Consider the following 27,143-nt stretch of genomic DNA (forward strand, 5'->3'; position numbering starts at 1 on the left):
TAACAAACTGATGTGGTTGGCCCCAGACTGAGTCAAATAGAACTGATTACGGAGAGAGCATGTAATAGCAGACTAATTAACTTCTCTTTAAAAAAACGATACAGTCAGCAGAACGCTGACTCTCGGCAAATGGCTGACCACATATGTTTGTTGTATATAATCTGTACTTTTGTATAAAACGATATTGTAGTGATGGTGGTCAGAGGCGACCTATTCGATCGGGTCGACTCTCTGACTTGGTTGATAGCGTGTCATCAAGCCTCAACGGCGTGCAACATTGCTCATAATATCAACCACTGGTTTATCACAAATATTTACAGGCCACAGTGACCTAGCTGGAAAGTGTGCTGACAAATTATGTAATGATCTAATTATAAGGTGTTGCTCACCACGTGGACCAACGGTGTGGGTGTCTTCAGTCCAGCTCTGTTGACCACACCCACCTCTAGTTTAACCTCGGCTGATTTCAATGCGTCTTTGGCCACCATCAGCCAACAGTTGCTGATGTAAAGTTTGTATACTCGCTTGTAACACACGTTCAGGGCGTTAGGGCAGTAACAGTCAGTCACTCTGTCTGTGCAGGCAGACGGCTGAAACATAGAGTGTTGAGTTTCCAAACATGGTTGATCTTTATAGAACAACGTTTCAATTTCAGAAATATGTCTCTATGAGGTATGTCTCTGTGAGGGAATCGAACTCGGGTCTTCGGCATGGCGAGACAACGCTTTAACCACAAGGCTACCCCACAGCCCTACTCGGACGAAACCATAGACCCCCCCCCCCCCCCCTCCACACACACACACACACGCACACACGCACACCCGCTACCCCCCCCCCCCCCCCACACACACACACACGCACCCCCCACACGCACACGCGCACACGCACGCACACACACACACACACACACGCAGAGTAGTTTTATTTTTTATTTTAACTTATTTAACTAAGGCATTTGTTTATGCCCCTTGTGAAAATAGTCTGGAATATCTTTCAACTCTTTCATACTCACTGTTAGAGTCGGTACCGTAAGGTTCCTGCTGGACATCAAGTGCCCGTTCCCTGTCTGTATGACTTTGACCTCTACACGTCCAATGCCACTCTCTTTGTCCAGCATGTTCAACTCCAAGCTGAAAATTCATACGTAAGACGTTATGGAACTGTTGCTGTATTACAATTTCCCCCGAATAAGCATTTCTTGTAACTCAAAATAGATTTCAGCGTCAATAAAATATTTAATCATGTTTCATTGGGTTAAAACACTACCAAGAACTACAGTGACTGCGGGTGACACTACATCTTCAAATATAAAAAAGACCGCATACTCAGTTGTACAATTCGTCATTTTCTCTCACCCAGAACTGAAGGGAATGTTGGATATCTCGTTTTCGTGGAAAGCCATCCTAGTGATCTGTGGCTCCGTAAAATCATAGGTCACACTTGTCGAGTCCACTTTCTTGTTGTCGAGGATGTCCCTGGCTCTTATCCACACAGTAACAGTGCTCCCACTTGTAACTCCCTCTGGAGTACAAAAGAAATGTGTATAGATTCACATACGAATGATTAAATCACATTTATTACAAAGTGTTCTACTTGCATTTCCATGAACGGGACGGTCACGTGGATATTCTGGCATAGAATTGGCCCCCAGTAACCAATGCTGGCCGAAAGAGGCGAAATAAGGAATATGGTGGTCAGGCTCGGTGACTTGTTTGATCGTTGTTCATTATATCAATCACTGAATTGTATGTCTGCTGTGAAATAGCTGGCATTTTACTGAGTGTGGAGTTAACCAAAAAAAACCAATGTAACAAAAGTCCAACCACTAAATGAATCAATGAAGTAAAATGAAAGTTTATAAATATGAATAGCTTGATCTTGTAAATTGATCAGTGATTGCTTGGGATGTTTTTAGTATTGGAGTGAGTAGGGTTTAACTGCGCTTTGAAGGGTCGGGTGTTTTGTTTGAAGAAATAATTATAAGTTGTTTAAACAGCCAATTACGTTGGCTTGGGCCACAGTCACCAGCATTAATTAGGAACATAAAAGAGAAACGTACCTGGTTGAAACTGCATGGTACTTTTTAAACCGGATACATCAGACCAATTTGGAGGTGTATCTTGGCGTCGACCTCCAGTTTTATTGACATCATGTGTCCACTCGAACTTCACAATCCCCCGCACATTGAGGATAGCGTCTACGGTTCTTTCACCATAATGATCATCGTTGGTGCTGCTGACCTGCTTGTAGATTGGTGAGTCTTCAACAATTTGAACTTTGAAGGGCAAGATTTTGTTTAGAAATTTGCCACTTTCGTGGTGATAGTTCAAAAACCGGTTTTCCCAGTTGACCACGAGTGGCTTTGATGTATCGGTCATCCACTGGAAGCCCTGGTCTCGCACAACAGATGATATGTTCATAGCATGGTTCGGATCAGTGGTCACCGTTGACTCTTTGTCGTACAGCGCAAACCGTCTCATGTATTCAGAGTTGTTGGCCTTGTCCACAGCTTGAAGAATGAAGGAATACATACCTGGTTTATCGGGTTCATAAGGAAGAGGGTAGGAAATGGGGGAGGTGTGTTTGATTTGTCTGTGGATGATGGGTCTCAGTTTGTCTTCCTCCATCAAGTCTCCATCGCCATTAGGTTCAAGTTTAAAGGCTTCCCATGTGTACTTGTCCATTTGAGAATCATCATCCGTCCATCCTTCCCATTTCATTGTAATACCTTGCTGTATAATGTAAAAAATACATACGTTGACCTTCATTTATGTGAAGTGTTCGCTAATTTCTGTTCTGGAAAACTTAGACTTCAGGCTTACTTATATCCATGCCTGACCATCTATATGTATGGGGGGCACGTATGGCCCAGTCGTCCAAGGCGCCGCGATTCGCTGTGCAGAGTTGTGTCCCTTGGGCTCGTCAGAAACCTATGATTGAGGGTTCGAATCACGGTTCGCCCCAATTATGTTTCTAGGTTTGTCAGCACCATACCCGTGCTCGTGGGTTTCACCGAAGTGGTAAACGTCTAAGACCTGCATCACTTCAGGCTTTCCTCCCACATTAAGCTGACACGCCGTGATATGACTGGAATACTGTTGAAAACGGCATTAAACCCAACTCACTCACTGTATGTATGATATTATGTACTGTTATTCCCTTTGAGCGAAATGGATATCTTCTTTACTTTACTTCCATTATCCTTGGTTTTCACCACCATACCTGTGCTCCTGAATTTTACCAAAAAAAGTTAAGACCTTCACCATGTTAGGTTTCCATCCACATCAATGGGCTTACACTCTCTGAGATATCCGAATCGCTGTTCATCACGTCTTTTAACCTAACTCACTCACACACTAAATAGTAAAAATAGAAAATTTACGTTGTCATTAATGTGAGGAAGGAGAAAAACGCACTGTGTTTTCATTGTAAAGTTAACTAGGTTACTTGTAGATTTATAGCGCAGTTTATGTACGCATCGTTGATAAATCGTAGGTACCAAAACTGCCCTCTCAGACTTATTATCTTAGCAGCCTATTCGGATAGGCGTAGAAAGGAAAGGCATTCTTGCAGCTGAAAGTCTAGACGGGTAACATAAAAAAATGCAACTTCGGAATGGAAAATAACTCTAAAACGCGGAACCGGAATCTAAATAAGTCCCGAAAAAAGCTTTACAGACAAGGGCCGATTTTGAGGTCAATTGGCGATGAGAAATTAGAAGACGTTTGCATCTAACCTTCGTAAATTCAGGGTGGACTTGGAATGACGCATCGGCTTCTGTGAATGCAGGTTTCGTCAGATCAATGTTAAAGGCAACAGATCGGGTCGTTTCAGTTCCGGTGTAGTGTTCCGTGGCAGTCACCCGGTTGTTTCCTGTGTCAAACAGCTCCCTGTACCCGCCGCTCGTCACACGGAAGGTCAACTTAAACCTAAACAAATACATACTTCTGGAACAACTACAAAGTGAATTCACTGTGTTTTTAACTGCTGTAACTTCATTATTCGAAGTAGGCAGACCGATGATTGACAGCATGAACGACGTTTCCTTTGTTCTCCAAGCCCACACTCAGCAATATTCGAACTTGATGACGGCGATCTGTAAATATTCTGTCAATCCAGTGATTGACATCATGAGCATCCATCTACGCAATTGGGAAACGATGACAACGATCGCCTTTTACGGCATGCATGGGTAGCTGATGATATATTCTCTAACCGGACCTTCACGGATCCGTGAACAACATTCCACTCTTTAAACGTACGGTGACACCACTTAACAATGTAGAAACCCAATCCTCATTAGTCGGCTCCTACGACAAGCATAGCTAGTAGAGCCTCGGGATGACCAAATGCTAGTAAACATTTACGTCCTGCATTACGTCGGGATCGTTTGATCGTTGTTCATAATATCAATCACTGAATTGTATGGCTGCTTTGATATAGCTGGCATATTACTGAGTGCGGAGTTCACTAAGATGACCAAATGTTAGTAAACATTTACATCCTGAATATTACCTCGGGATTTCCTACCATGCAGTGCTGACACACCGTAATATCACTCACTCACTTAGTCCTTCATTCACTCCTTCAGCCACTCACTCACTCTAAGAAATGAGGTTTCTCTACACTGTCATTTTGTGAACGGCCCATCTATAGATGACACTAAAGAAAACGCAATGAATGTATGTTATCTTTGAACATGGTCTTACTTGTCGCCATCTTTCAAACGGTTCCTGTACTCTCTCTTGAAGACGCATCTAACCATCTTTTGAGGGTGCTCAGAGTCAATAGTCCCCACACATTTGTAATCTCTCTCTTCAGACGTCACACGGGGACCACCTGAAAGACACATAAGAAGGTTGCAATTGCTACAATTACGGAACGCCGCTTTGGTATTCTTATGGGGATGGTCACCATAAACCTGGCATGGTTTATTTGTACATATCTATGCTATTATTGTGTTCTGCTAGTGCCTTACCATTACAATTGGAGTAAAGAATAAGTACATATTTTGTTGAATAATTGGTTTAAATTGCACTGTACCTTTACTGTGATGTTGTATTTGGGAGGAAAGGTACTAGACAAAACTGTTAATGTGGAAAATGCCAACTTCGAGTTAAAAGTGCAAAATCATATTGTAAAGTCAAAGACGGGACCAAATGCAAGGCTCGAGTTAACGTTATGTATATTTTCATCTCGAATTCGACATAAACTGGTAAATATATATGTATTTATATTCAAGTCGGACGGGACCGGAGAAAAGGTTCGAGCTGTCGGTCTATTCGAGAAGACAAGGTTCGATATAACGAGCTTCGGCTGTATTCACTCACTCACTCACTACACTCCTACCAGAGACACAATGCTTTCTTTGAACGAAACAAAAGAGATAACCAATATCATGTGACCAATATAACTAAGCGTTATTTAATACAAATGTGGAGTTAAAAATGATACAGTTATTAACATTTTCTCTATTTGTTTGGTGGGGATGGGAATGGGGGTCGGGATGTATGCATTTAACATTGTACCTTTCCGAGATATGACGTGAATGATATTGTACACATTCTAATGAAAGGCAAATTCTACTTAACTGGCGAACAAATGAAAGTATGCATGAATGTTTTATTGCGGCTAAAATTGAAATAAACAAGAAATTGTTATTCGCTGGTGATGTATTTGATACGGGGATCATAGTTGTGTTTTGGACCTTACCTTTGCAATGTGTTGGTGACTGCTTTCAATCCTTAACGTTTTGATTAAGTATGTATGTTTTTGGTCAAATCCAATTTCTAAATGTATACAATTTTGCCCTTAAGTGTATTTTCCCCTACAGGTTGGGTGGTCATATATCACCGCTATCATTTATATACCGCCCAATTATGACCGTTGATTTGCAGTACCTAATCCACTCACTCCATTTCACATAGGCTCTGCCAATTCCAGTCTCTGCGGTTTTGATGTAAGCCGGGGGATACGGAAGTTCTTTTCCTTTGAACATCGCAGTGGCATTTACAGAGAGCTCGTTGAGTTCGTCCATGTTGGTCCAGACGACCACTGGTTTATCGACCTCTGTGGCATCAGCAAGAACCCCATACTGTTGTCCCCCTTGTCTGAAGTTAAACTCTGCCTGTAGCTGGGTCACCACTGGTGCCTGGATAGCGCCCACTATAAAACAAAATCACATATAGCACAAGTTACAAGGAAGTTTAACTAACTACAGGGCGGATGTTAGTCATATTGGCGAGTATAAAAATATTTTTTTAAATTTCACCAGGAAAACCAACAACCACAACTGGGCACATTCAGCCCGGATCTTTAATACAATGTCTGTTGTCAAGCATGGATAAGCAGGCTTCAGCTGAGACGGGAGATATGAAAACTATTTTTTATTGGCAATAATAATGAATGCCACATTTCTAGCCTCTTTGTGTAGTGCCACACATATGTCGATTAATGTCAGTATTGCATGTATTCATTTGAGATGCCCATGTAAACGTTCATTTCAATCCTGTAAATGATTTAATGTTCATAAAACCGCAAATTCAAGGTATGAAAATTATCTAGTCGTATAGTTGATGTTATAAATATTAGATACAGAATATATCATACCATTACAACGGCGTCCAATACGAATGAGGGTATTTCTGGTTATCCAACATCCTTGCTTATCCAGGGCATAAACTATATTTCATAACTGCATTCTACTACGATAAATACTCTAGACCCATTCGCCCAATACTTTAATTTTGAACCCGATTCGAACGAAACGACTCCAAAAAGCGCTAACCAATTAAATAACTCCAATGAGCGAAAGAAATTCTGTTCCAAGTTTTGATGTCATTTCCGAAATGTAGCTGGTTCAGGGTATTTATAATCGTAGAATATTTCTTGCATACTCGAGGATGGTTAACCATTATAATTTAAAACTTACGTTCTTTACAATATTCCCCCCCGAAGTCAGGCAAACAGTTGCACACAACAGTAGCACCGTTGCCCTGGCACCCCCCGGGGTAGCATGGCCGTTCGTGGTTGCAATTAGCTACAAATAAATACAAATACATGTGTATTCAGTTAACCGCATTTATCTGCAGTTTTCCAAATGGAATCGTCATGATAAATATCGGGATTAAAGAATGTCTGTCACCTCTGAGATACATATATAAAAACAAGTGTTAATCCGGTTCCATGAACATGTATGTCAAGTTTGTCCGCTTTCTAACGGAAGAGTTATCTTTCCTTGCTTCAACTAAACCACAATGCTTGCCAACGGGTTTGCTATCTGATTTGTTAAAAATGTCAGAAAGGCTGGTGACATGGCAATAGTGAAAATAAACTTCTGACGAGAAACATTACATTTCTAGGCCTTAACCTACCCCCATTGCAGGTGTCGCCCGAATATCCCGATCTGCAGCTGCACCTTCCAGGAGACGTGCATGTACCGCCATTAGCACACGGGGGATTGCACTCCGCTGTCAATAACATAAGCGTTAAATATCTTGAAATTAGTCAATAAAAATCGTACGATTCCCACTCCAACTATATCTTGGGCATGTGTTAATGAATCACAATGAATTGATGAAGACACCAGGTGTTCGCAAAAAGGTGAGCTTATATTATCCTGCCCAACCGATGGCATCCTTCACAAACACATGCAAAGGCAAGTCATTTGGACTTAATAACACATGTCATAAGATGAGCCTAACAATTTATATTGTTTGGAAAAACCGGAGTACAATTTTGTTTTCAAGATCCCCGCTATCCCCAAACACCAAATGGTGCCAAAGTCGTTTAAAACAAACATCTTGGGTTAAACTCCAAATTTGAAATGAGCTTTCGTTCCACAGCCTAAACACCACCTATAATCTAAACATCTGCAATTTTAAGACAGTCACTTCAAACATGTTAACGATGAAATGCATATCAATGATCTAAAATGTTTAGAATTAAACATGTTTAAATAAAGTGCATGTAATTGAGCATTAAAGTCGAATTTGGTGTGTTCTATCTTAACATGTTTTTGGTCTAAACATATGACATGAGCTATGGTATCCCAGCCCAAACACCCCCTTAACACAACACATGTTTAGAATTTAATCAATTTTACACGTTTAGAATTTAAAACATGATTAAACATAACTGGACAAAATAATATCACTGTGTCTGACAATCTAAACTTGTTGAGAAATTTAATTATGGAAAAAATACACATATACCACCAGAACTTGCAATATTAACATAATAATGTGCAAATAAACAAAGCTAAGATGATGGTGGCCCGAAAATGAGGTTTCCCGCTGAGGTTGTAAAAGTGTTTTGTTCATAAATATGGTGTTGCTGCATGACTGTTACAGTATGTCTATCATACAGGACACGAAAGATGACAGCAACAGTATATCTGATTACAACGATAGACTTTTCAAGTTCCCCTTCACTTCCATATCCCAATTAAACGCTAAAAGTTAAACATAATATAAATAAAGCGCCTCTTTTGATATTACCTACAATAAATATCCCCAACAAATAAAGTTATACCCCAAACACGTTTAGCTATTAAACACAACACTAAACATGTTTAGACTGAATATGAGTCAAAGTTGTGAGACAAAGAACAAGCTTAGGTTTGTGTTCAGGATCTGATCACATTTTTACAGTGTATATAAATCTAGTTGAAATGATAACCTAAATTATCAAATATATTGTGTCTAAACACTAGTCTAAACACTAGTCTAAACACTAGGTACACTCTCTTGACTAAGACTGAAAATGGTATCAAAGCCGTTGAGTACATCCATAACGAGTACAAGTATCAGACACACCAATGCGGCAGTTCTCATCTCCATTATGGGTCCAGCCAGCGCAGCATTTCTTTGCCACATCGTAGCGTGGTACAAGAATGTGTCCCCATTCACAACAACTAAAACAAGTGGGAAGAATAACTTGTTAAAAAACATAATTAAGGTCGTGTTACATTTTTCAATTCAAAGAAACCATCACACAAAATATGCAACGCTGAGGACATGTATTCCACTTTCACAGAACATATACAGTAAAAGGGGCCAGAAATTTTAGTTCGTTATAACCGTAGTTCGTTATAACCGTAGTTCGTTATAAGGACATATAAGCCTATATACAACAATTGGACGGGACCAAAAAACAGTTCGTAATATCCGTCAGTTCGGTATTACCGTGTACGTTATAAGCGTACCTTACTATACATGCGTACGTAATACAGTAAACTACGCTTATAACGAACACGCTTATAACGAACTGACAGATATAACGAACTTACTTTTTGGTCCCGACTACTTGCTGTAGTCATGCTGTATATGTACGTATAACGAACTACGGTTATAACGAAATAAAATAAGTTGTCCCTTTGAGTTCGTTATAATCGTAGTTTACTGTATATAGTGATAACAAAAGTCGCTTTTTGTATCAGCATAGACTAACAGCTAGTCTCTGAAATGAACATATCGTACAGAAAAACAACAACAGTTGTTCAGTTATCTTATTCAAATTAATATAAAAGGGAGCCCAGTGACTCTCCTGATACTACAGTAATCTAGACTTGCAAAACATTATAGACTTGCATTGTGTGTATTTGATATATATTTGTATCAGGGTCTGTAAGACAGACTGGTATCAGCAAGACAATACACGGCCTGCTTCCCACTGGAAGGAAACCAACGAGTGCTCTGACTAATGAGATCTCAGATTTAATCTCCTGAACATCGATATTTCATAGCAATGTTGTATCATTGCCTTGCAGCCGTTTGCTCAACACATAGCTTCAATATCAAGCAATGGCAGGGTTCATGCAAGGGGGTTTGCCCCGTTGACTTCCGTGAATTATGAACAGCCTCATTTCATTACAAATGTCAGTCGTGCTTGACAGCGCTATGCCTGTCTATACCGATACGTCGCTATTACTGTATAAAAATAATAGAATTTGTAATGCATAAACCGTTTGTAGTTTTGTCTACTTTGTCAAACGTATGAGGACCGCCTCCGTAGTCCAGCGGTAGAGCGTCTGTCCGGAGAGCGGGAGGTCGTGGGGCCGATTCCCCGGTCATACCAAAATATGTTCAAAGATGGCACTTGTTGTCACCCTGTCTGGCGCCCGGCGTCAAAGACTGGTCGGCTCGGAGTACAAGCACGTCGCTATATAAGTGCAATAATCGTGGCCGCGACTTTAAACCCCATTTCACCTCACCTCACCTCAAGCGTATGTTACGTTACGTTACGATATTGATGAAATTGTTTGATCATTGATGTAAGTCTTTGTGTCGAGAATACATACTGTAAAAGAAGTCCCGTGTCCAAGAGCATAGGTAATTCTTAAATTCTTAGTTATAAAACGGGGTAATTGATGTTTCAGGAAATGGATACATTTATACTGATAATAAAAGACAGTTGTGTGATCCAAAATGAATGAAAAACTTACTTCCACCAACAGTGACTCTGGCAAACATGTTTCTCGTGGTGCGACACGGTGGTGTAAGGACAAACGTTCCTGAAGATAAAATATTAATTTTAATACACCAACTTGAGCAACTCATTAATTCTATTATAAACTCCCAAACCCAAACGTTTACGCCTTAAGCAACTTTGTGGACAAGAGAACCTCTCATTGTAAAAATTGTGTAATCGATGGTTCTGTACTGCTAGAGGGTCCAGATACGAATTTTAACAAAACGAAATGCCAGATACCAAATCAGCCCAGATTCCATTTTTCAAGGAGAGGCTATCTGGATGACGACTTAATCGAGTTTATGTGCAGTGTGTTGAGAAGATCAGCAACCCTACAGAGTTCTTCGCTTGGATGAAGTCGGCTGGCCTGAAGAGTGAAATAGGCTTCCTGTTTGTTGCTCAGGACCATTCACTCAAAACCGTCAATTTGCCATTTTCATCAAAATGTAAATATGAAATGTAGATTATGCAATGAATATAATGAGAATGTCCAACACATTGTTCTTGGATTACTACAGTGTTTGGCACAAACACTATTAGCGACATGATGGAGTGGCTCGATTCTTACTGTCTTGACACAGAAGTCCATCCAAGGACCCAGAATATGTAGAGGTAGTCATGGAAAATGATAAATACAAAATACTTTGAACTAAGCCAGTATACAGCCTCAGAATTATCTAGACTAACAAACCTGATCTTCTCCTTTTTCATAAATCCAATGAAATCCTTTATATCCTTGAATTCTCTTTCCTTTTCTACACTTATGTGATTGACAAGATTCAAGAAAAACATGGCAATATCACGCTTGCTTCCAAGTTGTCCGACTCCCCATTGTTCTCGGTGCCTTAGGTCTTGTACCTCCAGATCTGTTGACTGACATTTGGAGTGTACCCGGGTTTGATGCCAAGAATACAGCCCTTCTGACAATCTGGGTAATGCAGAAGGCTGCAGCGTTTGGGGGTGTTCACAGACTTTTGAAACGCGCCTATTATAAAGTGATTATTCCTGGCGCTACACAATCACTGGGTTGTCAGGTCCAGACTCGATTACTTACAGACGACCGTCATGTAGCTGGAATATTACTGAGTGGGGCGTTAAACAACAAACAAAAAAAACAAAAAAATATACATGTCACATGGAACGAGAGGGATATGATATAGCTGCCGTGAGTTCTTGTGGGCCCTGAATACTAAACACTGTATACGTACCACTCACTACCTGAGTGGCATGTATAATACCAGTATTTCACTATAGATTATCTTTAACCACCAAGTGTCAGATGCTGAGGAAGTGTCAAGTGCCAATCGATGACAACCATGTTTGCGGCCCACTTATAGCTCAACGGGTGGTTATTCCGATGATGTACAAGTTGCTGCTATAACGGTATCAGGATATGATTCAGATACGCTTTCACGAGATTCAGTATAACGTTCAGTGTTTGTAACAGAAAATATAATGTTGCGTATCTGACGGGTACAACCGGTGGTGCAGGGTCCACTCACCTTTTCGCGAACACCTGGTGTCATCACTATTTCAAAGTGATTCCTAAAAACATGCTCATGATATAATCGGAATCGTACAATGGACCCTATTTGGAAAGGGACGTCATATCATTATTGAAAAGGTTTTGTCTCTCTTATCAACAGCTAAAACTGTAAATCTGTATTTGTTGGACATTGAGTGTTTAATAAAATACGTGTGGACTTGATGGTTAGGTCATTGTTCTCAACAGCATGGACTGGGTGGTCAGGTCTTGTTCTCAACAGTGAGGACTGATACTCAGGTCATTGTTCTCAACAGCGTGGACTGGTATTCAGGTCATTGTTCTCAACAGTGTGGACTGGGTGGTCAGGTCATTGTTCTCAACAGAGTGGACTGATATTCAGGTCATTTTTCTCAACAGTGTGGACTGGTTTTCAGGTCATTGTTCTCAACAGCGTGGACTGGGTGGTCAGGTAATTGTTCTAAACAGTGTGGACTGGTAATCAGGTAATTGTTCTCAACAGTGTGGACTGGTATTCAGGTCATTGTACTCAACAGCGTGGACTGAGTGGTCAGGTCTTGTTCTCGACAGTGTGGACTTGGTAGTCAGGTCATTGTACCCAACAGAGTGGACCTGGTGGTCAGGTCATTGTTTCTGACAGTGTGGCCTGGTAGTCAGGTCATTGTATCAAAAAGTGTGGATCTGGTGATCAGGTCATGGCATCAAAAAGTGTGGATCTGGTGATCAGGTCATTGTTCTAAACAGTGTGCACCTGATGGTCAGGTCATTGTATCCAAGGGTGTGGACTGGTGATCAGGTCATTGTATCTGCCAGTTGGGGATCTGGTGGTCAGGTCATTCTTTAGAACAGCAGGGATCTGGTGGTCAGATCATTGTATCTGTCAGTGTGGATCTGGTGGTCAGGTTGGTTGGTTGGATTGGTTGGTTTGTTGTTTTACGCCGCACTCAGCAATAGTCCAGCTATATGACGGCGGTCCGTAAAATAATCTAGTCTGGACCAGACAATCCACTGATTGATATCATGAGCATCGATCCACGCAATTGGGATCGATGACATGCATCAACCAAGTCAGCGAGCCTGACCTTGTCAGTCGCCCCCCTACGACAAGCATAGTCGCCTTTTACGGTAAGCATAGTTGGCTTTTACGGCAAGCATGGGTTGCTGAAGATCTATTCTATCCCGGATCTTCACGGGTCTGGTGGTCAAGTAATTGTATCTAACAGTGTGATATGGTGGTGAAGTCATTTTAGTCAACAGAGCAGATTGTTGTCACAGGATTGTCTGGTCCAGGCTTGACTATTTACAGGTTTGTTACCTGTTTAACGTTGCACTCAGCAATACTCCAGCTACAGGGTGGTCTGTAAATAATCGAGTCTGGGCCAGACAATCCAGTGACTGCCATCATGCACATCGATCCACGCAATTGGGATCGATGACATGCATCAACTAAGTCAGCAAGCCTGACCTCCCAATCCCGTTAGTCGCCTCTATTAACAGGTCATGGTCATACAGCTGGATTATTGAAACACACCCCACCGAAACGCCCAGACAGGCCAAATAAATAAGAGATGAATATATTTGGTTAAAGGTCTAGGTGAGGCAGTATTTTTGGGTAGTTAAGCAAAGGTAGTTAAATGAGCAACATGAGTTGCCAGCAGCAACAGTGATAGGCGACCAATTTCGCCAGCAGCAAAAGCTGTAAGAAATAATACAATTGAATCAGCTAAATAGCTGGAATCCCAACCGCTGATGAGCAGAGGGATGGAAGGTTCCCACTGAAGAGTAGGAGCCTATAAATTTGGTGAGGTAAAAAAATTAATTGAGCTCACAAATACTGTGCTCGCCATAAACGTTTTATTCTGAAGAAAGAAACGTACATTATTATAATATAATCCACACATGTAAATGGGCAGTGACATTTGAGAATTGACAAAAGCCAAGTTAGGGGAGAGTGGGACGGAAATAAAGTTGAACTGTGATAACTGGAGATAGCGAAGCAACCAAGAGCAGCGAAAGGCAAGAAAAAAGTAAGTGACGACGTCACCAGTTACGGGGTTCGACGTTGTGACGTCACCTGAAAGGGGATGGCGGGACAACGAGGTAGTAGTGTAAACAAGGGAAAAGAATAAACAGGAAATGATAAAGGAGATGGTTCAGCGGATTTCAGTAAACGCATTTAGTGTTTACCAACTTAATGGGAATATTGCTGAGAGTGGTGTTAAACCACAATAAAAAAACTGTATAATGTTGTTGGTTTGATGTGAGAGGACAATGTAATATTCAAAGGAACTTTATAGAACAATGATTAAAAGACCAATGTTAAGCATCACCACATATCCTGAGATGTAAAACATGGTTCGAAATTAAACCATGAGACTCAAGGGGGTATTTGTCATAGCCCTCATGTGAAAAGTTGAAAATTTAGGTTGTTGGTTGGTTGGTTTGTTGTTTAACGCCGCACTTCTCAATATTCCAGCTTTATGACGGAGGACTGTAAATAATCGAGTCTGGACCAGACATTCCAGTGATTGATATCATGAGCATTGATCCATGCCATTGGGGAGCATCCTTAATTCAAATGCTATGGCAACAAACTGGAGGACTCCAGGACCACCTTATTTTCCAACATATAAAAACACGGTTCATAACATTAAGAATTTCTGTTAATTTTAAACACTGCCAAACAGTTTTGCCATTTCTTATGAGAAAAGTAATTTATAAATTTTACTGGCATGAAAAACTTATTTGATTTAAGGTATGATCTTCCCATGCTGGGCCCTATCTCAGAAAAAGTTGGGTTTCTTTATTTTTCAATATGCCAACAAGACATGTGACTGGCATGAACAATCCGTGAAGATCTGGGTTATAATTGATCTTCAGCAATCCAAGAAGCCACTAATGGGATCGGGTGGTCAGGCTCGCTGTATAGCTTTGAGCACCATAATTCTGCAGCTTCCTCAGCACTGTAGACCGCCTCCGTGGTCTAGTGGTACAGCTTCCGTCGGGAGAGCGAAAGGTCCGGGGTTCGATCCCCGACCGCGTCATATCAAAAGACGTTAAAAAATGGTACTTGATGTCACACTGTCTGGCGCTCGGCATTAAGAGGCTAAAACAAGGACTGGTCGGCTCGGAGTCAGTATACTGTGTCTGAGTGGGGTATTCATGTTAAACTGCGGCATGGTATCTCAGTGGGCTAGCACTATAAATCGGCATCAGTCCGGAGTAGTACAAGCAGCCACACACACACGCATGCACGTCGCTGTATAAGTGCAATAGTCTTGGACGCGACGTTAAACCCAATTTCACCTCACCTCACCTACTAAGCACTGTAGGTTCTTGGAGGGTTTGAAAGAGTTAACTGTAATTTAGGTTAAAAATCAATTCATAAAAATGAGTTATATTATAAGTCCCATTGTATATTACACATCATAGCAAAGTCTTTCGGTCTGTGGTCTCAGAATTCAAGTCTGAAAGATTTTGTCCCCTTTTTTCATTCTCCAAGCAGGAGCAGCTCTGAGTCAAAATGTGTTTCTATGTAGCATATGAAGGTTACAGCTTGATGCACCCAGTGGATTTTGAGAAAAAGTTGTTAAAGGTTACACATAATTTTACTGGGGCAAAGTTACGGTCAAAACATGCTATTTACATACCATAGTCAGTGGCCACTTCAAATATATTCAGATTATTTTAACAAATAACACACTGGTTATGCCTAACAATTGCGTGCTTGGCATTAGAACCAAACGATACTTTCGAAAGAGAGTTTTTTTAACAAACTTAAACTGACAATATTAGAGAGATATCATGCGAGTTGGTGCAGGCGAGTGCAAGTCTTGCTAGATCAGTGTCTACAACTTTATCAAAACATGCAGAATATTTTTAAAAAGTATTAATAGTGAAGATACTACCTTATGTATCCACGGGCAAAGTTTGCTTATAAACAGCCATCATCGTCGTTATCATTTCTAAAATTCACTTCCTGGCCGCCATTTTGTTCAAGAAAGTTCAAGGTCGTGTTGGAAGGTGCTAGACTAACGCTCAGTCTCTGAAAATATATAATTTTGAAAGAAACAACTCCATTTACATTGAAAAGGAGCCCCAGTGAGATGGGAGATCCCTGAACCTGAGGAAAATCTAGATTTGCTGTATTTAGGGCTTTTGCAGTGCAGAAAGGGCTGGGCGGAAGGTATGAAATATGTTTCAGGGACTGTGAGACATTCTAGAATCGCACTGTTACCCACACATACAAATAAAGCTTTTGTCAATATCTCTATTTTCATCTTTTTTATTTACAATTTATAGGATAGATCGAGGTAGGGATGCAGTCTATTATTATTCCACCACTATGCATTTATGCAATTTTTTATTAAACAGTGTCAATAGATTTCTGTGTGTGTATAAGAAGAATGTGTGACACACAATGAAAATGCAGTCATTTAAAGTTTATTCTAATTACTTTCTGTACCTGTCAGGTTTCCACAGAATATAAGATTTGGAGTCAGTCTCAATGTAATTATGCCAGTTGCAACACACGCAGAAGGAGACCAGTCTCGTTAAAATCTCCCATAAAGTAACTAAAGATAGATCTTTTACAGAGGGCCTGAAACTGGTGACGTCAGAGCTCAAACACATGACGTCATTACCTTTGTCCTTGCATCTTGTAGACTTTGCAGTGACTCAACTATCAGTGGTATCTAGTCAAATCTCAGCTTGGCGTGAAAATCAGGAAGTTTTAAGAAATGTTTGCAAATAAAAGGCGTGTGCTTCATGACTTGCATTGCCCGATTTGCACTAATACCGCAACTTTGTGGGAAGAATGGACTAGTGTTACCAAAACTTTTATGGAAAAGGGTTCTGCATTATGTCGAGAAATTAAAGACAACGTCACGTGATGTGATGGCGGCTGTGGTCAGAAATTGAACAGGCTACAGAATGTGAACTAAACCTTACTGACGCTAAACAGAAAAAGAAACTTTTAGTTTTCACAGCCGCTTAAAGTACTTTCATGAAATGATGCCATGCAGTGTTAGACACGAATACATTAATGACTATGTACAATGTGTGTTTCTTTGTTTGTTTGTTTAACCCGCTGGATGCCGAGTTATTTTTCTCACGCACATTTTCCTGAGATCGGAAAAGTGAAGGTTGCGCGAGAATTGCGCTAACGCGGCACTGGATCTACCTCCGGCCATAAAATTACCAGAGATGTAAAATATAAAATTTTCTATCTGATGGTGTTAATTTAACTGCAAATATTAAACCGGTTTGTAAAAAACACTGCTAAGTGTTGTCCGAGAATTTATTCTGTTGAAATAAACAGGAAATTTCTCTGCTTTTTGTGGTACACCCATTAAAGTGATGTGGGACAATTTGTTTTACTTAGCAGCTCAAATGGGGTTATATACGTATGCATAACGACATACATTGGCGACAAAGAGGTTACACACGTTCAAAGAAAATGGGGCATAACTCCGCTATGCTTAGCACTAGTTTATTGTAACTCAGGTTACTTGGTGAGAATAAGCTCTGGGTAAGGACAAAATATTGTCATGGTGTTTTGTTCACCAGCAACCAAACTATTACAACACAAATATCGATATTGAAACTGTATACGTTTAGATATTAAGAAATGATGAAATCGTACTTCATAAAAAAGAAGTAAAAGCAAATGGATGTCCCTATGTAGTCCTCTGATTGCAACATTCTCCTGAATGTGCAAGTGTAATTTGTTGCACCATTAATAATGGAGCACTAGTCTTATCATCAAATGTAATGAATTACTCAAAAAGATGACACCATTCTATTTGACGTCATGGTTGGTTTTCTATCTTTGACAACTTTGGGGAAAGACAACACTGGTATTTCGATTGATATATATATCCCCTAATTTTCGTTCATGGTATGGAAAATATATCGGTGTATAAAACGGAATTTGAGCTTTTTCGACACAATATTAAATGACTGTTTTTATCATTTAAAGAATGTCTTGAATAGATAAACAATTAGATAGTTTACTGTGTATCTTCATTGGACAAGACACGCACCTGTTTGGCATCAACTTTATGTAATCAAATACACAAAAGAATATTTCAAAACAAACAAAATTATATTCATAAGTGGACATGTATTTGTTCATTATTATATGATTATTTCTCTGCATCTTGTCTCAGAATTATACAATAAAAGATGCGAAGAAAGCTCTATTGGTATACAATTATCAGGATAATCGTATAAGGTTCATAGGTACGGGGTATCGTTGCTGCTGTCTGTGATTCTGTGACGCTTGCTGATGTCATTTATCATTGAAGCATTATCAGTGAGGCAATATTATGAAGCAGTATCATTGAGGCAGTATTGTGTTTGTTTGTTTGTTCAACGCCGCACTCAACAATAGTCCAGCTATATGACGGCGGTCTGTAAATAATCGAATCGGGACCAGACAATCCAGTGACATCATGAGCATCCATCTACACAACTGGGTTTTAAAGTGTAGCATAAATCTTCTCTATATCGTTCGTGGTATTATTGTTGAAACAAAATTTATAAAAATTGGCATGGAGATTCAGTACACATTGAGAAACATCTATACAATCTCCAGTGGACTATATAGATGTGTATGTGACAACTCTGTCGACCAACTGCTTTACGTTTATACATCATGTGTTTTCTTCTGGCACTCGGGTGCCTTATTGTGTTTATTCATGGGGAGTACAGGGCTGAAGAAAAAGGTCAGGGTGGGTCATGTGAAGCTGTGATTTTCCAGTCATCCCTTCCAAACATGTGCAAGGACATGCCAAACAATACTTTTGTCATTCAATACCTTACTGTTTAGAACATTTAGCTAGTCCAGTGTACGATCTTTCTTCAACTTGAAAGATCGTCTGTCTGTCTGTCGTATGCACGCACGCACGCACGCACGCACGCACGGATGCATGTACATGTGTATTCAGTGGATTTCATATGAAACAGTGTGAGAGTTATGTTACATGATACAACTATATCAACATTTCAAAAGGACGAGGATTTGTATATGATTCTGAAGCATTGTTTTTAATATGCCACCATTCATTATCATAACAGACTGGTGGCTGTTCCCTCCCCTCGGTGTAGACTTGTATGTGGTATTGTTGCACCGAAGGTGGTGAGGCATTGGAGGAGGTGGTACACTTATACAGAGGGTTCCAAACAATGAAAACTCATTTTTATGGACACAAATATTATCAGTGGAGCATTCGAGGTACATTCGAGTTCTGTTTCCAGTATGACAAACTGATGGTGAAAGGCCATTGAACGAACATGCACAATTCGTCAGTCAGAACACTGGTCCTATTCCTAGCAATTATCACCAAAGGTAATACTCACACTGACAACAGCACAATATTGTCTGACTTTTATTTTAATTGGAACTAAATACCAGGTCATCAAATGATATCTTGTTTGACTTAATGTGAGTCCTACTTGATGAACATAATTCCGAAGACATAGATTATTTACATTAGGGATCGGTTCGTTCAGCACTCTTAGGTGCACAATTCCTTCGAATAAATATAAACGCCCCCCTTACCAACCATGCCAGAATCTGCTGATAGTGGGTTTCAACTTCTAGATTCTCTCCACTGATTATAATCCTTAGACCACTATTGACTATCAAACGTGTATGAAATCAATGTTCCTGTGCAAACGTGTTTCCATTAACCCACCATACTCGATCACTTACAGACCGCCATCATAATAACTAGGGTGCTGCGTTAAACAACAATCAACCAACTATTTGTAGTTGACGTTCCAAACTGTGCCCAGTATTTGTACAAAGAGTGTTGTGTGCCCGTCGGAATGTTATATACACTGTGTATATGTAGGATAAAATCCGGACGTAAATCCTCATCCGAAGATGTTTGACTCATTTATAAACACTTTCCGTGAATCTTAGGAAACGCACGTAAAATATCTTTGGTTGGTGTATAATAAAGTACTTGAAAATGAGATTCTTAAAAGCATTGTGATTTATTTAGTGTTTCACTCCCGAGCCGAAAGCCACTAAAGTTTGATCCATTTAAATGTAAAATCAACAGTATTTTGTGTGTGAAATCGGGGGAGAGGGTAAACTTGTACTACATTTGTCTGTAACATTCATGAAAATGAGTTGGTAGCATTAATGCAAGAAACGTTGGAAAGAACTTATGAATATGTTTGTTTGTTTGTTTTTAAACGCTGCACACAGCAATATTCCAGCTGTATGACAGTGGTCTGTAAATAATCGAGTCTTGACCAGGAAAACCAGTGTTTTCTTTAGGATATGAATGATGTGCACCTTATATGACATCAGGAACACTTTGTTTGGGACAGATTTAAATTAATACATAAACATATATATTCAAAATTGTTATGTATCAAAAATATATACTACGAAGTTCGAGAACATGATTATATGTTTTGAACTGATGCATTTGCTACTACAAACCATGTATGATGGAACAATATTTGTAAATAATCAAATTGCAGTAAGAATCCACAGTAATCCGCAGTAAGAATTGCTATTTAGTTTTGAAAGTCGAGAAGAGACTTGATATTAGTAATTAAAATTGTATAAGGCACCTAAGCAATAGTAGTATCTTTTTTCTTTCTCCCACGAGAATAAGCGTAAATTATTTATTCTTACCTAAATGAATACACAGTGGCTTCTTAGGATATATTCCAAGCATGAACATTTTGTGTCTATTATTACGCGCCCTTCGTAGTTCACCAAACGAGACAATTCTAGGCCATTTTAAGGCAAACCGTACCTAGCACCTACGCAATAGTAGTATTGCTTGAAAGTGTCTTTCTCCCACGAGAATAAGCGTAAATTATTTATTCTTACCTAAATGAATATACAATGGCTTCTTAGGATATATTCCAAGCATGAACATTTTGTGTCTATTATTACGCGGCCTTCGTAGTTCACCAAACGAGACAATTCTAGGCCATTTTAAGGCAAGCCATACAGAACACCGACGCAATAGTATCGCTTGAAAGTGTCTTTCTCCCACGAGAATAAGTGTAACATATTCATTCTTACCTAAATGAATATACAATGGCTTTTTAGGATATATTCCAAGCATGAATATTTTGTGTCTATTATTACGCGCCCTTCGTAGTTCACCAAACGAGTCAATTCTAGGCCATTTTAAGGCAAACCGTACCTAGCACCTACGCAATAGTAGTATTGCTTGAAAGTGTCTTTCTCCCACGAGAATAAGTGTAACATATTGATTCTTACCTAAATGAATATACAATGGCTTCTTAGGATACATTCCAAGCATGAATATTTTGTGTCTATTATTACGCTGCCTTCGTAGTTCACCAAACGAAACATTTCCAGGCCATTTTAAGGCAAGCCGTACAGAACACCGACGCAATAGTATCGCTTGAAAGTGTCTTTCTCCCACGAGAATAAGCGTAAATTATTTATTCTTACCTAAATGAATACACAGTGGCTTTTTAGGATATATTCCAAGCATGAATATTTTGTGTCTATTATTACGCGGCCTTCGTAGTTCACCAAACGAGACAATTCTAGGCCATTTTAAGGCAAACCGTACCTAGCACCGACGCAATAGTAGTATTGCTTGAAAGTGTCTTTCTCCCACGAGAATAAGCGTAATTTATTTATTCTTACCTAAATGAATATACAATGGCTTCTTAGGATATATTCCAAGCATGAATATTTTGTGTCTATTATTACGCGGCCTTCGTAGTTCACCAAACTACAATTCTAGGCAATTTTAAGGCAAGCCGTACAGAACACTGACGCAATAGTAGTATCGCTTGAAAGTGTCTTTCTCCCACGAGAATAAGCGTAAATTATTTATTCTTATCTAAATGAATGTACAACGGGTTCTTAGGATATATTCAAAGCATGAATATTTTGTGTCTATTATTATGCGCCCTTTGTAGTTCACCAAACGAGACAATTCTAGGCCATTTTAAGGCAAGCTGTACAGAACACCGACGCAATAGTATGCTTGAAAGTGTCTTTCTCCCATGAGAATAAGTGTAACATATTCATTCTTACCTAAATGAATATACAATGGCTTTTTAGGATATATTCCAAGCATGAATATTTTGTGTCTATTATTACGCGCCCTTCGTAGTTCACCAAACGAGACAATTCTAGGCCATTTTAAGGCAAACCGTACCTAGCACCTACGCAATAGTAGTATTGCTTGAAAGTGTCTTTCTCCCACGAGAATAAGCGTAAATTATTCATTCTTACCTAAATGAATATACAATGGCTTCTTAGGATACATTCCAAGCATGAATATTTTGTGTCTATTATTACGCTGCCTTCGTAGTTCACCAAACGAAACATTTCCAGGCCATTTTAAGGCAAGCCATACAGAACACCGACGCAATAGTAGTGTCGCTTGAAAGGGTCTTTCTCCCATGAGAATAAGTGTAAATTATTTATTCTTACCTAAATGAATACAGAGTGGCTTCTTAGGATATATTCCAAGCATGAATATTTTGTGTCTATTATTACGCGCCCTTCGTAGTTCACCAAACGAGACAATTCTAGGCCATTTTAAGGCAAGCCGTACAGAACACCGACGCAATAGTATCGCTTGAAAGTGTCTTTCTCCCACAAGATTAAGTGTAACATATTGATTCTTACTAAAATGAATATACAATGGCTTCTTAGGATATATTCCAAGCATGAATATTTTGTGTCTATTATTACGCGCCCTTCGTATTTCACCAAACAAGACATTTCTAGGCCATTTTAAGGCAAGCCGTACCTAGCACCTACGCAATAGTAGTATCGCTTGAAAGTGTCTTTCTCCCACAAGAATAAGTGTAACATATTGATTCTTACCAAAATGAATATATAAAGGCTTCTTAGGATATATTCCAAGCATGAATATTTTGTGTCTATTATTACGCGGCCTTCGTAGTTCACCAAACGAGACAATTCTAGGCCATTTTAAGGCAAACCGTACCTAGCACCTACGCAATAGTAGTATTGCTTGAAAGTGTCTTTCTCCCACGAGAATAAGTGTAACATATTGATTCTTACCAAAATGAATATACAATGGCTTCTTAGGATATATTCCAAGCATGAATATTTTGTGTCTATTATTACGCGGCCTTCGGAGTTCACCAAACGAGACAATTCTAGGCCATTTTAAGGCAAGCCGTACCTAGCACCTACGCAATAGTAGTATTGCTTGAAAGTGTCTTTCTCCCACGAGAATAAGTGTAACATATTCATTCTTACCTAAATGAATATACAATGGCTTCTTAGGATACATTCCAAGCATGAATATTTTGTGTCTATTATTACGCGGCCTTCGTAGTTCACCAAACGAGACAATTCCAGGCCATTTTAAGGCAAGCCGTACAGAACACCTACGCAATAGTATCGCTTGAAAGTGTCTTTCTCCAACAAGAATAAGTGAAACATATTGATTCTTACCTAAATGAATACACAGTGGCTTTTTAGGATATATTCCAAGCATGAATATTTTGTGTCTATTATTACGCGCCCTTCGTAGTTCACCAAACGAGACAATTCCAGGCCATTTTAAGGCAAGCCGTACAGAACACCGACGCAATAGTATCGCTTGAAAGTGTCTTTCTCCCACAAGAATAAGTGTAACATATTGATTCTTACCAAAATGAATATACAATGGCTTCTGAGGATGTATTCCAAGCATGAATATTTTGTGTCTATTATTACGCGCCCTTCGTAGTTCACCAAACGAGACAATTCTAGGCAATTTTAAGGCAAGCCGTACCTAGCACCTACGCAATAGTAGTATCGCTTGAAAGTGTCTTTCTCCCATGAGAATAAGTGTAACATATTCATTCTTACCTAAATGAATATACAATGGCTTTTTAGGATATATTCCAAGCATGAATATTTTTTGTCTATTATTACGCGCCCTTCGTAGTTCACCAAACGAGACAATTCTAGGCCATTTTAAGGCAAGCCGTACATAGCACCTACGCAATAGTAGTATTGCTTGAAAGTGTCTTTCTCCCACGAGAATAAGTGTAACATATTCATTCTTACCTAAATGAATATACAATGGCTTTTTAGGATTTATTCCAAGCATGAATATTTTGTGTCTATTATTACGCGCACTTCGTAGTTCACCAAACGAGACAATTCCAGGCCATTTTAAGGCAAGCCGTACAGAACACCGACGCAATAGTATGCTTGAAAGTGTCTTTCTCCCATGAGAATAAGTGTAACATATTCATTCTTACCTAAATGAATATACAATGGCTTTTTAGGATATATTCCAAGCATGAATATTTTGTGTCTATTATTACGCGCCCTTCGTAGTTCACCAAACGAGACAATTCTAGGCCATTTTAAGGCAAACCGTACCTAGCACCTACGCAATAGTAGTATTGCTTGAAAGTGTCTTTCTCCCACGAGAATAAGCGTAAATTATTTATTCTTACCTAAATGAATATTCAATGGCTTCTTAGGATATATTCCAAGCATGAATATTTTGTGTCTATTATTACGCGGCCTTCGTAGTTCACCAAACGAGACATTTCTAGGCCATTTTAAGGCAAGCCGTACAGAACACCTACGCAATAGTAGTATCGTTTGATAGGGTCTTTCTCCCACGAGAAATAAGATATATATATAAGATATATTCGAAATAATGTCTAAAAATCTTCAACAGAATATGAATTTATTTGTTTAATGTTTCAGCGGAAATGTAATCTAAACCCACTGCCTTGCCCCATTTAACATGATTAACAGCCACCTCGACCTCCTCAGGCGATGAACATACTTCGAAAACACCAGTGTCAACAGGGTAACGGTACTCCTCCATAAGCAATATCTATAATTTTCTAGAAATAGGCCTCATGAAATAAATCAGGGTGTTCCACATTATATAAGGACTAAAATTCACGCTTCACCTATTGACAACAACACTCTTTTTTGTAATACTACCATACTCCTGGATTACCTCCCCTCGTATAGAGCTGCATTTTTATCAGTTGGGTCAATTTAGTGTTCTGGTTTGAAAAAAATATTTTTGTTTACATTAATCCAAAGGTTGCTGCTGTTCCTGTGACAGACATTCCCTCTAACATATATGGAGTCACTTTGTCAAATTATTTTTGCTCATAACAATACCTATGCTTGTAGACCTGTGAAGATCCTGGTTAGAATTGGTCTTCAGCAACCCGTGCTTGTCATAAGAGGCAAGAAACGGGATGGGGTGATGCGACTCCTTAACTTGGTTGATGCATGTCATCATGTCCCATTTCGTGGATCGATGCTGATGATATCAGTCACTCGATTGTCTGGTCCAGACTCGATTTGTTACAGTTGGCTGTCATATAGCTGGGATATTGCTGAGTGCGGCGCTAAACAACAAACAAAACATAATTGACGGTTGCAGTAACACACAATACAGTATTTCAGTCATATCACTGGGTATCAGACTGATGTGGGAGGAAAGCCCGAATTGGTGCAGGCCTTATGCCGAAAAAGGTGAGCGTATCGTGCCACACCAATGACATCCATCAACACAAGGAAATGCATGTCAATGGTTCTCAGAAACAAACCGTGGAAACATTTTCCTACAAATATAGCGGTGGCAGTCCTCACTCTTGCCAAGCATGAAAGACATTTTGTGCATCATTAACATGGGCGTGTATCAATATGTTCCAATTCCTACACTTAGTCAATGCCATACATTTGGGTAAAATGCATCGACTCATTGAGTAAGTGTTAATCAGCACCTTTTGACTCTCCATCGACATATATGTGAACTTCACTAACATAATACACGAACTATCCTTCAAATGCATCCCCAAAACCAAAATATACACTGCCCACAACCCAGTACCTTGGCGGAACAAAGAAATTATAAATGCATAAAAACAAGGAAAAAAAGGCTCAACAACCAATTAAAGAGAGACTGTTCAAAATCAAAATTGGCAAAACAAGCAAGAAGCATAAAAAACAAATCATTAAGGCAGCAACAAAATAACCACCAGCGAACTTTCTGTAGTACCCCAAAATGTGGTACAAAATACTTGAACCCTTTAGAAAAACAATAAAAGCCATAAAGGGAATCTCAAAATCAACTATTACACCCAATATTCTGTACTTATCCACAAACAAAGGTCATAGCTGATGATTAATAACCAACGGGTAACTCTAGCGGATGTCGTTCTTTTTATTTTTAGAAAGAGAGAAAAAAATGGAGTAAAACAAACCGCGAGCTACTCAGAGTATGCATGTACCTGTTGAATACCTAGCTTCAAGATATCTATTTGCATATTTCAAAGCTAATTAATTTTCTGACCTTTTATTGTATTTGAACATTTATTGTCCATGTGTGAGCTTTAAGTTGGTTTCCACTTTCAATCCTATTTAAAATTTATTTAGCAAAAATGGTCCTATTTATTCTCGCATATCCACATTCTTCTGTGTGGAGATTCAGTTAAACACTTCAAGGGCCGAAACGCATGAAGAATACCGCGGGGGTGGGTGTGTGTGTGTGTGTGTGTGTGTGTGTGTGTGTGTGTGTGTGAAGAGGAAACAGGGAAGGTCGGGATCGTTGATCTTATTAGGTAAAATAGCCGTAGCTTTTCAAATTTTAAGAATAATTATTGAAACACATTTGAGAACCGTTAAATTTACTTCAAGTTGTAGCTAGTATTTTATCAAATTGTATGTGACAGGCATGCAGGAGATTTGGGATCCCCCGAAAGGGCGAGAGGTCTTAGATGGCTGGAATGACATCTGTTTATACACAGTGGGAGCAGGTTCCTGCTGCCCGTCTCCCAATAGCGAGTTTCTCAACACCACCTGTAGTTAGCCTTGCTCCAAGGCTGTACAGAAGGATCGGTCCAAGGGTGTATAGTAGTTCTACCCTCATAATAGGCAAGTCTAGATACGAAATACAACAAGTCAGTGTTGTCCACTTTTCTGTTTAGTCCTGCATGAATTTGTTTTTTTTGTGTGTGTCTATTATTCGTCAACGCCTTGGCTCCCTGCTTTGTCTGGACATCCCTACCGTGCTGTAGTGAATCCTATATGCTACATGTATATGTACGTTTATTCTTTCTACGTTTATGTGTACATTACGGTTGTACATGTATGTATACATTCGTGTGAAAAAAAACAAATACAAGGGAACATCTTCGC

General features: G+C 39.5%; 1 protein-coding gene across 1 annotated transcript in view; it reads right to left on the bottom strand.

The window, feature by feature from the left end:
• LOC124122681 overlaps positions 1-7,482 on the bottom strand; it is a 206,724-nt gene extending 199,242 nt beyond the window's left edge. The window contains exons 1-9 of the mRNA XM_048385538.1: positions 7,374-7,482; positions 6,932-7,039; positions 5,914-6,165; positions 4,710-4,839; positions 3,737-3,929; positions 2,060-2,732; positions 1,356-1,521; positions 1,013-1,130; positions 390-590 (exon numbers count right to left, since the gene is read on the bottom strand). Coding sequence (XP_048241495.1) covers positions 390-590; positions 1,013-1,130; positions 1,356-1,521; positions 2,060-2,732; positions 3,737-3,929; positions 4,710-4,839; positions 5,914-6,165; positions 6,932-7,039; positions 7,374-7,482 — 1,950 coding nt within the window. The remainder of the gene's footprint in view (positions 1-389; positions 591-1,012; positions 1,131-1,355; positions 1,522-2,059; positions 2,733-3,736; positions 3,930-4,709; positions 4,840-5,913; positions 6,166-6,931; positions 7,040-7,373) is intronic.
• Between the last annotated feature and the right edge of the window lie 19,661 nt (positions 7,483-27,143).

Source organism: Haliotis rufescens, unplaced genomic scaffold (genome assembly GCF_023055435.1).
Source record: "Haliotis rufescens isolate VD_foot unplaced genomic scaffold, xgHalRufe1.0.p SCAF_10, whole genome shotgun sequence".
NCBI lineage: Eukaryota > Metazoa > Mollusca > Gastropoda > Lepetellida > Haliotidae > Haliotis > Haliotis rufescens.